Source organism: Callorhinus ursinus, unplaced genomic scaffold (genome assembly GCF_003265705.2).
Source record: "Callorhinus ursinus isolate GAN/ISIS: 27379988/994484 unplaced genomic scaffold, GSC_fseal_2.0 scaffold14, whole genome shotgun sequence".
NCBI lineage: Eukaryota > Metazoa > Chordata > Mammalia > Carnivora > Otariidae > Callorhinus > Callorhinus ursinus.
The window spans coordinates 22534996-22547179 of NW_027397076.1; the positions used below are offsets into that span (position 1 = coordinate 22534996).

The following is a 12184-nucleotide window of genomic DNA, read 5'->3' on the forward strand; positions in this document are numbered from 1 at the left end:
TATTTAAGACAAGACTGAATGGGAGACAGTACCTGTGGTCCATTTGATCATCTGCCCGTTGCACACCACCTTTAATGATTCTATCACAAAAAGAAGCAGTTTTGTAGGACTGATGACACAGAGAGATGATGAACAAAAACCAGATCAGCAGTTCAAGACATCTAGCCCAATGATAGCCCATGTAATTAAAATTGAACCGTCTATTAGTTAGTCCCTCCATAAATGAGCTTGTTGACAGCTGGGTTGCTCTAGAAGACTCACTTTGCACACTTCTTATTTGCAACCATATGTACCATCCTTTTTCCCTATACAGCATGCATTTAGGTGGTTGTAAGTGTTAGCTTTGCAAATCATTCTTATTGATTACATTTTGATCTCTTATCATTCCCTTTTCTTCCAGGTTTTGCAAATCTTCTTAACTGTTTCTTTCTTCAGACACATCAATAATAGAATATATGCAGGGGTGTGATCTTTGGATTTTAATTTGCCCAGAAGAAACCGGCTAATTCTCAAAATAATCACATCATGTTCTTTTACTCCCCCCCACCAAAAAAAGCTTTGAATTACATTAGTTAAATTTAGGACTTATTCAAGTCATTGGTCATATGTATCATAGAATTATTGAGTATTATAATAAATCACTCCATGAAATTCTTATTAATTTTGTTTTTCAAAATATCAAATTCTGCAGTTCAGAACTTTACCTTGAGTTATTTTCTGAATTCAGAGGATATCATCATATATACTGAATTCAAAATGTGATGAAGTATCGCCATGTTTTGAGTTTCTTTTGTAGAAAAAATACCTACATGATGTTCAGAAAACACTAATTAAGTGGGCAATTATAAGATGTACCTTACATTTGCAAATTTTAAGAAAACAACACTGATTTGTGGGAGATTTAAAAGAAAGATTGAAAATCATGACACTGACCTCTGTACTGAATTAATCATTTATTTCTGTCTTCTGATTAATGCTTAAAAGTGGATAATAAACTTAAAATTTTAGAGATTTGGGTATCCTTCAGTGGCAGTAATAAAATATTAAAATCACAATGAATTTTGAACTGTAATGAAAATGTCTTAAATGATCACTGAATTCCCATACTCAACTTGCTTCTCATTTTCTTCTCTCTTTTTCCTTAAATTTTGTTCAGTGCATACATATACAATTCTCTGAAGGAGAAAAAATAACCTACCTGTTCTATTTTCCTAAAAAATGATTTTCTGAGAACAGAAAAAAAAATCCTTTGACAAATAAAAAGTGCTATATAAATGTGAGGCAATCATATCATTGTTCCTTATAGCAAAAAGACTGCCTTGACCTCAAGGAAAGGAAGAAAGGATAAATTAGCTGAAGATCCTGTATTGCTCTCACTGCTATAGAAGGCTCACTGTAATTTACTAATTCAATCATATATCTTTTCATCCATCTGTTCAGTACACTGCAGATTTCAGAGACCTATGAACTTTTTAAAAGTCGGTGCAAAAAAAAATAGAATAACCATTTTCTCTAAAGCAGCCTGTAAATACACATACCTTCATTTCTTTAAGAACGATTATTTGGGGAATTTTTTATACTTCATTTTTTAAATTTTTTAATTTTTTTCATTTTAATTCCAATATAATTAACATACATTGTTATATTAGTTTCAGGTGTACAATATAGTGATTCAATACTTCTGTACATTACTCAGTGCTCGCCAGGATAAGCATAGTCACTATCTGTCACTGAGCCCTCTTTGCAACTCCAAAGCCTCACTCAGCACTTGACTAGGTGGCCACCAAATGCCAATGAAATTTAAAAAGTCAGATTATTCAGTATGCTATCAGATAAAACTCATTTGCCCTCTTAGATTGTCTCACTCTGACTGTATTCAATGGTTTTGATTTCATTTGGCCATCATAAGTATAATCTGTCCAAACTTGTTGGTAAACAGTAGCTGCTAGTTCAGTTAGTCACTGCCACCCACATCTCATTTCTCCAGGAACCTTCATAGGAGATGTTGGCAGAGCAAAAACTTCTCTAAAGGATTTCATTGAAACACATTTAATAGAATATTGCAACAGAAATACTGTCAGGCAGCCCTAAGTGTTTGTTTAACGTTTCCAACATCTGTGTAATATTTTTATACCTTTGTTTCCTTTTTCTGATCTTAGAGGAGTAGTTCTTCAGCATATGAGGCCCTGGCAAAAGGAAAACACAAAAATCTAATCTTTTCTTGGTCATGATATAAGGCTGAAAAAAAATAAAAATAAAAATAAATTTTAAAAAACTTATTTTACACCACCTGTTATTTATCATTGTTTAGCCTCTGTTAATTATTTATCTTCTGTATCCCTTTTTATTTTTGAAGTCACCCATTAGATGAAAGAGAATAATGGCATAATTCCAGTAAAGCTATAAATATTTATTGAGTAATAATGAATTTTAACCCTATATATAAACGATAAAACCTGGGAGAGCAGAAGCTATTCCTTGACAAATTAAAATATAGAGATTAAGCATTTGCTAGTATTCAGCATATTTGGAACAGTAAAAGGAAGTATTTTTGTATGAGAGCCTTGTAATATGACAACAAAATGTATAATCATTTTTTAAATATTAAAACTTATTACCCATTGTATTCAAGTACAGTAGACATTCTCCTGAATGTCTGGAAAGACTTATGGAATGAAATATACAGAATTGCTGAATTCCGTTCGTTAACAGTTGTAACCGTTCATTACAATAACAACAATAACAACAGCTATTTTATATCAGGGAAAGAGTATGAGAGATACTGGACAACAGCATGTCTGTAAGAATCTCTACAGTATTTTAAGAAAATCCAAAATTTGTTTAATATGTTTGTAAATAGCATTTAAATTATCCTATGTGGTGGAATTGGAAAGAAGATATTGCATGAAAAAAATCAGTCATTTTATGATTAATTTTCTAAGGTCTAGACACATAAAAATGCGGGCAAATCAGATTTTACAACTGATATTCCAATGTAAGTTGTTTACTATTTTATTCAGTTATTTTACTTCACTCAGGAGGAAATGATTTTTTTTCATTTTGTAGTGTAATTGCTATAACTGTTAAGATTACAAAAAGTAGGAAATATCAGAAATATGTAAACAACAAAATCGGATTTAACCACAAAATCAAGAGTTTTCATATTGTATAAAGTATACCACTATCTAGTGTTTCTAAATACTAGTAAATGAAAAATGTAGCATGACACAGACTGCAAATTTAAACCAATTGACATTATAAGAATTTCTTCTGTATTAAAAAATACAACATGTTTTGAAAGGTCTAGAATGATTCTACAACAAAGTTTGGCACATTACCAACAACTTCAGAGTGAATTATGAACAAAACAGTCACAGCATTGGGAAGGTTATTTTTTAAGTCTGTATGATGTGGAGATTCTGATTTTTAGTGTTTATTTGTATGTCTATTGGTGTTTGGCTTTTTCAGATGTAAAACTTTTCTTTTAAATCCAGTCTGCTTGGATTACTGTGAGATGCCTGAAACTGCATTTAATTAGTAATTCTTACTAAACACAAGAAACAGATAACCTTGAATCCCATCATACCAATTTATTATACATTTATATTATAAATTTACCATATCATATATTCATCCATATTCATTAAAAATATTACCAGCATCATTTTTCCATCTTTTGGTTTTAGTCTATTTCAAAGCCAATTCTTTTTCTATAATATCTCTGATATTTCTTTCAATCTACCAGATGTAGATTTGCCATCAGAAAAATTCAGGCTTTCAGAAACATTACCTATCTTTGTTTTGTCTAAATTAAATCCATGAGCCCCAGTATCACAACCATTGCTGGGTGGTCCCTCCCTTTCCCCAGGCCGCTACAGGGAGATTCATGTGTTGCCCAAAGGATGAAAAAGAACATCCAGGTCTCATTAAGCCCTGTACTACTACCACCACTCCATAAACATTTAAGATGGGGATAGGCTAATGTTTCCCCAATTCACTTGAGCCACCCTCTTTTGCAAGACTTGCAAGAATGTCTTGCATTATACTTTTAAATGTGAGGTTTTACAGATATTTGTTCTCTGCCTGAGGCCTTAGTCTACATGTAGGCCAGCTTTGTGATTTAGTGTCTCCATCATTTCACAAGCATACATCAAATAAATGAATTTATTTAAAAATTACGATGCCTCTCTCACTTGGGATCTCAGACTTAGAATAAAAGGCAATATTTTTTACTTATAAAGAACATTTTTCTGGAGACCTGTGCAGAAAAGGGTTAGCATTAACAAGCCCGAGACCACCTGTCCTTAGAAAATCCTGCTTACAAGGTTGCCCTCGCCTTGCACCTGGGGACTCAGCTGATAAAGTTTCGTACACTGATATAAAGCTTTCTTTAAATGATAAGAGTGGCTCATTGTTTGTGCAAATAATGCCGTTTATGCTGAACACCTGCTTTCCTTCTGGGATTCTAGAATGTAGATACATGTTAGGCAGAATGTGCCTATGTGACCAGTCCCCAGTTTAAACCTTGGATGCTGAGCATTTGATGAGGTTCCCTGGTAAAAAACAAAACAAAACAAAAAACAACAACAACAACAAAAAGCAAAAAACTTCATATGTGTTGTCACAACCCAATACTGGAGAAATTAGGTGTGCCCTTTGTGACTCCTCAGATAGGAGACTCTGGAAATTTGGTGCCTGATTTCCTCCGTACTTACGTCCCATGCTCCTTTTCCCTTTGATAATTTTGCTTTGTATCCTTCCCACCGTAACAAAGCATCGCTGTGGGTAAAATTACACTGAGTCCTGTGAGGCCATTTATTGAAACACTGAACCTAGATTGGTCTTGGTGAACCTCAGCCCACTCCCTGGAAAGGAGAATTCTATTTTAGCAAAGGGCTTGAAGCCATCTGAGATTCCGGAAGGATGCTGTCAATACACAGAAATGTATTACCTTCATCCAAAATACTTGCTCTGTATGTTTATTCTGGCAGCTGAGGTCATTACTATCATACAACTATTTTAATTGCCAGTCTTATTTTATACCACTCTCAAATAAGTCACTAAATCAGCCTGAGCACACTGTATTTTTCAAATAAGTTCTTCTGCTCCTCTCCATGTCTTTGTTCATTCTGTTCTTATTACCTTGGGTGCCTCCTCCAACTCTAATTGGTAGAAATGTAATGTCTTTAAGGACCACAGAGAGATAGAAGTGGAGTGGTTAATGCACGGTTTTGGAATTAGATGGTCTAGGCTCAAATCATGACAGGTACTAGCTAGAACCTTGAGCAAGTTATTTCTCCTTTCTGTAGCTCAGTTTCCTTATTGGAATGCATATAATGAAAAAATAAACCTACAAAAAAGTGGTACTCATGTGTTAGGATTAAATAATTCAACATTTGTAGAGTCTTTAAAACTATGTAACACACTGTAAATGAACATTATTTTTGTATTTATAACGTAAATGATACTGGCTTCATAATTACTCTGAAGAAAATATTCTACTGGCATCCTAATTGCTCTGAGGAATGTACATGGTATGCCACTGGCCGAGATCCATGGAGCTGGGGTGACAGGGTTGACTTTGAGAGAAAAGAGTGTTTTCATGTGTCGTTGATAAGTCACTGGACTGACTTCCTCATCTCCCGCCACAACAGGTAGAATGAAATAAATTGTTCTGTGCCTGATTTCAGGAATGCCTCAGGCGGCCACTGTTTTAAAAGCTCCAGAATAATGTTACATGAAAATCTAACACTACCAATAACTTCACAATTAATTGTGAAAAAACAGTAGTAGAATTAAGCAGTTTGCTTTTCAAGTCTGAAAGATACCGAAAATAAACTGAGTTTTAGTGTCTACTTTTGGGCCTATCAGTGTTGTAACTTTGAGTTATAAATTTTTTCTCCTAAATGCAACCAACTAGGGTGGTTGGGCCTCCTGGCCCTCTGACCTCAGAAGACTTAAGGTGTGACTAGAAAAATATCTTGGCATCTGCCCCACATTTCTTGCCACTCTGCCCATGTGTCCCATAAAATCAGTACTTCTACTTTTCTATTCCTCCAGTCTCTTGATCCCTCCTTGTCCCCACTAATCACAGACACCTCCTGTCTTCACTGCCTTTTTCAATTTATTTAGATTCATGATTCTTTGGTAACTTCTTTACAACCAGTCTTCTCTCTCCCTTAATCTCGGTACCCAAGTCTATGCTGGCTTCGGTGTAATCGAAGTTTGCAGGAGGAAGTATTATAATAGCACCGAACACTATCAAATCATGAGCTCTGACATCAGATCAGCACTCAGTACTTTCTGGCAGTGCTAGTGATTTTCTGGTAAAGTCTCTCTCTCGTGGGGAATAAGATCATGTGCGGGGTATTATGGATTGGAGAAGTGAGCAAGTACTCTTTCAGTAACTATAAAATAAATGATCATAAATAATGAACATGTAAATACATGTTCCTTGTTTACAACTTGAGCACAATTCCATCTTAATTCCTAGACCAGTATGTTATGGCAGAAAAAAACACAGAGTTAGGAATTAAATCACCTGAAACTAAGCTCTGGATCTACTCCTCATAGACTGGAGTCACATAATCACTTGAGCCTCACTAGCTCCTTTCCCGCCCCACTTAACCTCCCCTGACTTTGACAGCAAGCAAAATACCTTGAAAGCACTCTGTCCCTGTTACAGAATGAGGTGCAGAAGGGAATTCATGTTTAGCTGCCTTCATGTGACACTGTCATTCTCATGTTTGTTTCTCTTCCTCCAACCATGAACCGTGAACATCAGTCGCTCCAACTTAGAAGCTGTTGAAATAGAGCCCTCTTCACAAGTCTTTCATCAAATTATCTCTCAAAGTTTCCAAGCATTCCCTAAAGGTCTTCTGGAACTCTAGCTATGCCTTGTTGAAGAAAAGATTAGGGGAACATTTTTTTTCATTAAATATTAATGTATTGAACTTCTGTTTCAGGTACACTATTTCCTGAGTATTTGTAAAGACCCTGAAGTTTCATTATAATGTCATGTTATTATTCCATTTCAACCTAATTGGTCTAAAACTAAGTGGGGGTACTGTAATTCAATTGTGTCCCTAGCCACCTAAAGTTAGCAAAGACCCCACAAGTTAAAGGGCATGGTCCCTCCAAAGATTGATCTTACCTCAAATGCCAGCCACACTTAAAGGATCATCAGGGGCCTCCCACACTTCTGACTGAATGACTACACATTTGGAAGTTCCCATGACCCCCTCAGGTTTAGTAATTTGCTATAATGACTCACAGAACTCACAAAAGTACTGTACTTACAATTATAATTAGGGTTTATTATGAAAGACACAAGTCATGAAGAGGCACAAAGGGTAAGGTCTCGGAAGGAACAGACAGCTGTATCCTCGCCTTGTGGAATCAGGGTGCAATCACCCCTTGAGCACAACACTATATTCACAAAATAGAAACTCCACAGAACTTCTGGTGCCTAGAATTTTTATTGCAGTTTCAGAACATAGGCATGATTGATTAAATCATCAGCCACCTGGCTGAACTCAAACTGCCTCCTCCCTCCCATTCCTGGAGGTCAAGGACTTTGGCTGATACCCAGTGGCTCAACGCTCCAGCCCTTTAATCACAGGATTGGTCTTTCTTGAGTAGCTACCCTATCCTAAATCTTCTTGTTAGCATAAATTAACTAGAGGCCCTCTGTGAGGCACCTCATTAGTATAACTATCAGGATCCACGACGAATAACAAAGAATTCCTATCACAGAGGAAATCCCAAGGATTTAATTTTCCTTTTAGGAACCAGAGACAAAAACCAATCAAACTCGTTTTCTAACAACAGTTATGCTGTTTTTATTACTAATAGATATATCAATAAACGGATGGAATATGTGGATGTATGAATTTAATATAGACAGCACATAATATTTACTATTATTTATTGGCTGGCAATCTGTATACATCAAAGTGCCTTGGTTCACAGCTCTATCCCTCACGAGTTCTGTCACCTCTTTGTAGATTGAAAGAAGGCCAACCTCAAAGCAGGTTAACAAATGCTTTATTCGTCTTCATACTGAACACTAGAGCCCAGAAGACAGTCTTTCAGATTGCTGTGAAGAACTGCTTGGAAGCTTGTTAGCAACAGGGGATTATATATACAAAAAGGGAAAGGGGGTATACATGCTTGTAAGCAGTTGTCCAAATATTTGTGTGTTACAAGGTGTAATGTGTTTGGCTGTAAAAATTAAGATTTACTGATGTCCACATAGACAGGAGAAAGACCTTTAGGCTATATTTATACATTATGTTTCTATTATTTCTGATTGTTCAAAAATACTGCCTGCATGCCTCTGCTTGACTGGTTTTCCGGTTCTTCTTGTTTTCTCGGTATTTCCTTGAGGTCACTTGAGATGGTCACAGAAGACTGACATCAGCCACCCACTGCAATTTTAATATACATCCTGAGGCAATTACTTAAATTCAGTATCTCAATTTTCTCTTTTGTAAGTGGTAAAAATAAAATTTCTACCTCATTGCTAAGGATATGGTATCTATTCTAGCCCCCTGCTCATTTTTGTGCTCTGCATGTCACAGACTTTGTCTTGTTCATTGTTATGTCCTCTCTAGTGCCTTGCACATGGGAGGTCACAAATACATGTTCTAAGGATGTCCATGGATTCTGAACCCAAGGATACAACAACCATTTTGTGCTTCAGTTACTTCAGTTATCTCCATTTGGCTCGAAGGAGAGGAAATACTTGGGAATTACAGGACATTTCATCGGAATTCTGTCCCAAAAGCAAAAAAATGGAAAATCCCATTCAAACTGACTTAGACAAAATCAAGATTGTAACTGCTCCGGCAACGGAGCCTTCCCTGGATGGTCCTGTCTTCGGGTGCGCCTTGGTTAAAGGTTGAAATGTCACTCAATCCATGTCTCGGTTCACCTTTTCCTGCGGTAGCTCTACCCCCAGCTTCCACGGATGGCTTTTGCTAGCTTTAAGCTTATCCTAGTGGTCTTAGTGGTCCCAAGATGGCTGCCGAGAGACCTCAGGTCTTCATACTGCCACTCCAGGAGACGGTTGAAAGAGCTTTTCTTTTTTAGAACCTTCAAAGAATGTGTAAGTACTGGCTCAGACTGGATCATCTGCCCATCCCGGAATTAATTACTTAGTTCAGTGGAGAATGGGATATATTTTTAGTTTAAGCCAATCAGACACTACGCTTAGAACTGGGCACCCAAGTTAACCTTATCCAAACCAAATTCAGTAGAACTGCAAAGTGTGAATGCCCCTATGAGAAAAGTCATGTTTGTCGTTTTGAGTAAGGGACAGGTGGGGCTAGGTAGGGACAGATAGATAGGGGGCTCTCTGATCAGACCCACAGAAATCCCAAAAATGTGGAGGTGTGGGAAAACCAGAGATAAGGGAACAGACCGGACCACCCCGCCCTAGGACCACCCTGCCCTAAGACTACCCTGCCCTAGGCATGGGGGAGGGGGGTGTCTTTTTTTATGATAATCACCTGTGACCAACAAAGAATAACCAGACCGTAAAAAGGAAGTAAGTCATTGAAGGTGTTATCACTAGTCCTTGCTCAATGGCGATATCGATAGAGATGTTAAAAGGTTAGCTTTCTATAAAAGACCAACCCTAAAGGCCCTCATTGGCAACCCTGTGGGGACTCCTGTCACTCTTGAGAGCTTTTTCTGTATCTTCACCTAATAAATTTCTATCACTTTACTTACTCTCTGTTGTCCACAAGATTAATTTTTTGACTCTGAGACAAGAACCTATTTCTCCCGCTTCATTATGCTGTGGAAACTGATGTATACTGTGAAGGCAATCTACAAATTTCCATTTCAACCACTCTCTTGCAAATGCTAAATTCATCCTTTTATCAGGGAGACTTTAATACTTCCCCGGTGTTTTTTTCTCCTTCCTTCCTTCCTTCCTTTCTTCCTTCCTTCCCTCCTTCCTTCCTTCTCACTTTCGTTATTCATTTTTCATTTTTCTCGACTCTAGATTATTGACTAACTTTGCTATTTCTTCCTGTGTCTTTCACCCTTATTCCCTCCTTCCCTTTAGTTATATCTTGCTTCAGTTGCATTTCAGAAATTTTGGCCATAAATCAGGGTACAGAATGAATAACCAACAGATAATTATTGATCATAGAGTTGATCCTTCTTGCCCAGGAGTAATACATTGTAAGATGAGTTGCTTTCCTGGAGAATTCTTCAATTGGATATATCTCTATTTCAAGGAACACAGTTGAAACCAGTAGCAAAAAGTTTTATCATGGCCACCATTTTTTTTAATTGAACTGCCAATATGCAAGGAAGAGAGTATTCTCGACCTTAAATGCCCAATGTCTCATAGCACAGCTTGCAGCATCTTGCCAAAGATGAATCAGTCTGTCTTTAGTAGCCTGACACTAGGATTCACTGTTCTCCTTTGGCATATGACATTTACAAAAGCATTTAATTTTAATATGCAGTTGTTTTTCTGTGTAAACACTTTCTGACCTGACCTATATCCTCTCTTCTCTTTAGCTTCTTCAGCTGGGGAGGAAATGCTACCATGGCAACATGTCAGCTTTTTATGGTTGAAATTGTCTACTCAAAAGCATTTAAAATTTTCAAACCAAATTACAGTGAAGTTCAGTGGCAGTACAGGTATATTCAGCATCTTGTCTCATGGAATTATTTGTAGAAACTCATGAATTTCTTTTCAATTTAATTGTAGCCTCACATGGAAACTTTTAAATATCACTAGAAGTTCTATCTCTTCTTTGAACGTCTTTTGCAAGGAAACAAACCCTCTCCAAAACAGTTTTATGAATCTTGTCCAAATGAAGTGACATTTTATATACCATTCTTCAAACTTAAATTTTCTAGCTAAAAGGTATCAGTTTCTTTGACCTCTTGACTTACATTTTATGTTTATCAATGACCTTAGGAATTGTCTTCCTTCCTTGTTCATCTTTTTTTTTTTTTCCACAAAGAGATGTAATTTTGTTGAGGCGGGGGGAGAGAGAGAGAATCCCAAGCAGGCTCCACACCCAGCCCAGAGCCCGATGTGGCAATCCATCTCACGACCTTAAGATCATGACCTGAGCTGAAATCAAGAGTCGGATGCTTAACCGACTGAGACACCCAGGTGCCCCAAGAAATGCAGTTTTATGATTTCGTATCATATGAGTTAAAGTATACTCTGAGATATGTTCAGATGTGCTTGGCTTGCCTGCTCATAAGCTAAATGCTTTATCCATAACATATCCCGTGCACTTCTATTTCTATCCTCTGTGTCTTTTAGGTGTTTTTAAAACTAATTTTTAAAATACATTATTGTTTCTTGCTGCCTTCTGAAATAACTATTCAATCTGACATTCCAGCTCACTAATTCCTTCTTGCGTGGCATCTACTCTATTATTTTTCACACAGAATGTGTTTCTCATTTTGATTACTAGTTCTGCTCTTTTCTATGCACACATTTCATTTAGACAACCAGTATCTTCCTTTTTACCACTGAAGTTGGATGCAATGACCTGGACCAGAGATTGTCCAAGGCAATAAATCAGGAAGCATAAGAGATTATCTGTATAGAATATCAAGAATGAGGAATAAACAACAGTTGTTCTTTGTATTTTACTCTGGGTGCCATCCACTTTAATCTCATTAAAGTCACGAGGGCAGACACAGACTAGGGTCTGGCTTTTGGCCCTTTCCCATACTCATTACCAAACAGAGTAACTGATGTCTTCTTGAATAATATGACTTCACAGGCAAAAAAATAAAACAGAAACCAAAAAAAGTACAATTAGTACAATGAAAAGGAAAACAAACAAACAAAAAAAAAAACAAAAGCTGAAAAATTTTTGCCATCTGAGGAAGTATTATCAGAACATATAAATCAAGAATTTAAAATAAGTTTGATAAATATCCTTAAGGAGACAAAAAATATAAGGGCAACTTGAAACTAGAAGAAAATATCCCCCCTAAATTCCAAGTTAAGATATATTACATTAAGTGTGAAAAATACTGTCTTTGAAATAAACAGAATCAATTGAAGGAAAAGCAAGATATATGCTGCTGAAGAATGAAGCAGAGAATTGGAAAGTTCAGATTCAGGAACTCCCTGAGGAAGGAGCAGGGAAGAATACTACATGAGAGAAAAGCTGAGAGATATGGAAGGTAA

General features: G+C 36.6%; 1 protein-coding gene across 8 annotated transcripts in view; it reads left to right on the forward strand.

The window, feature by feature from the left end:
- TSPAN19 (tetraspanin 19) overlaps positions 1 to 10619 on the forward strand; it is a 33812-nt gene extending 23193 nt beyond the window's left edge. For 5 of the 8 annotated variants that reach the window (XM_073900575.1, XM_073900577.1, XM_073900576.1 and 2 more), the window contains one exon: positions 8616 to 9582. In XM_073900575.1, the coding sequence (XP_073756676.1) occupies positions 8616 to 8906 (291 nt within the window). In that variant the 3' untranslated portion in view covers positions 8907 to 9582. Of the gene's footprint in view, positions 1 to 400; positions 2729 to 6784; positions 6918 to 8615; positions 9583 to 10539 lie in introns of those variants that run through there. The other 3 variants (XR_012380669.1, XM_073900579.1, XM_025881198.2) reach the window with 3 other exon arrangements.
- The last annotated feature ends 1565 nt before the right edge of the window (positions 10620 to 12184 follow it).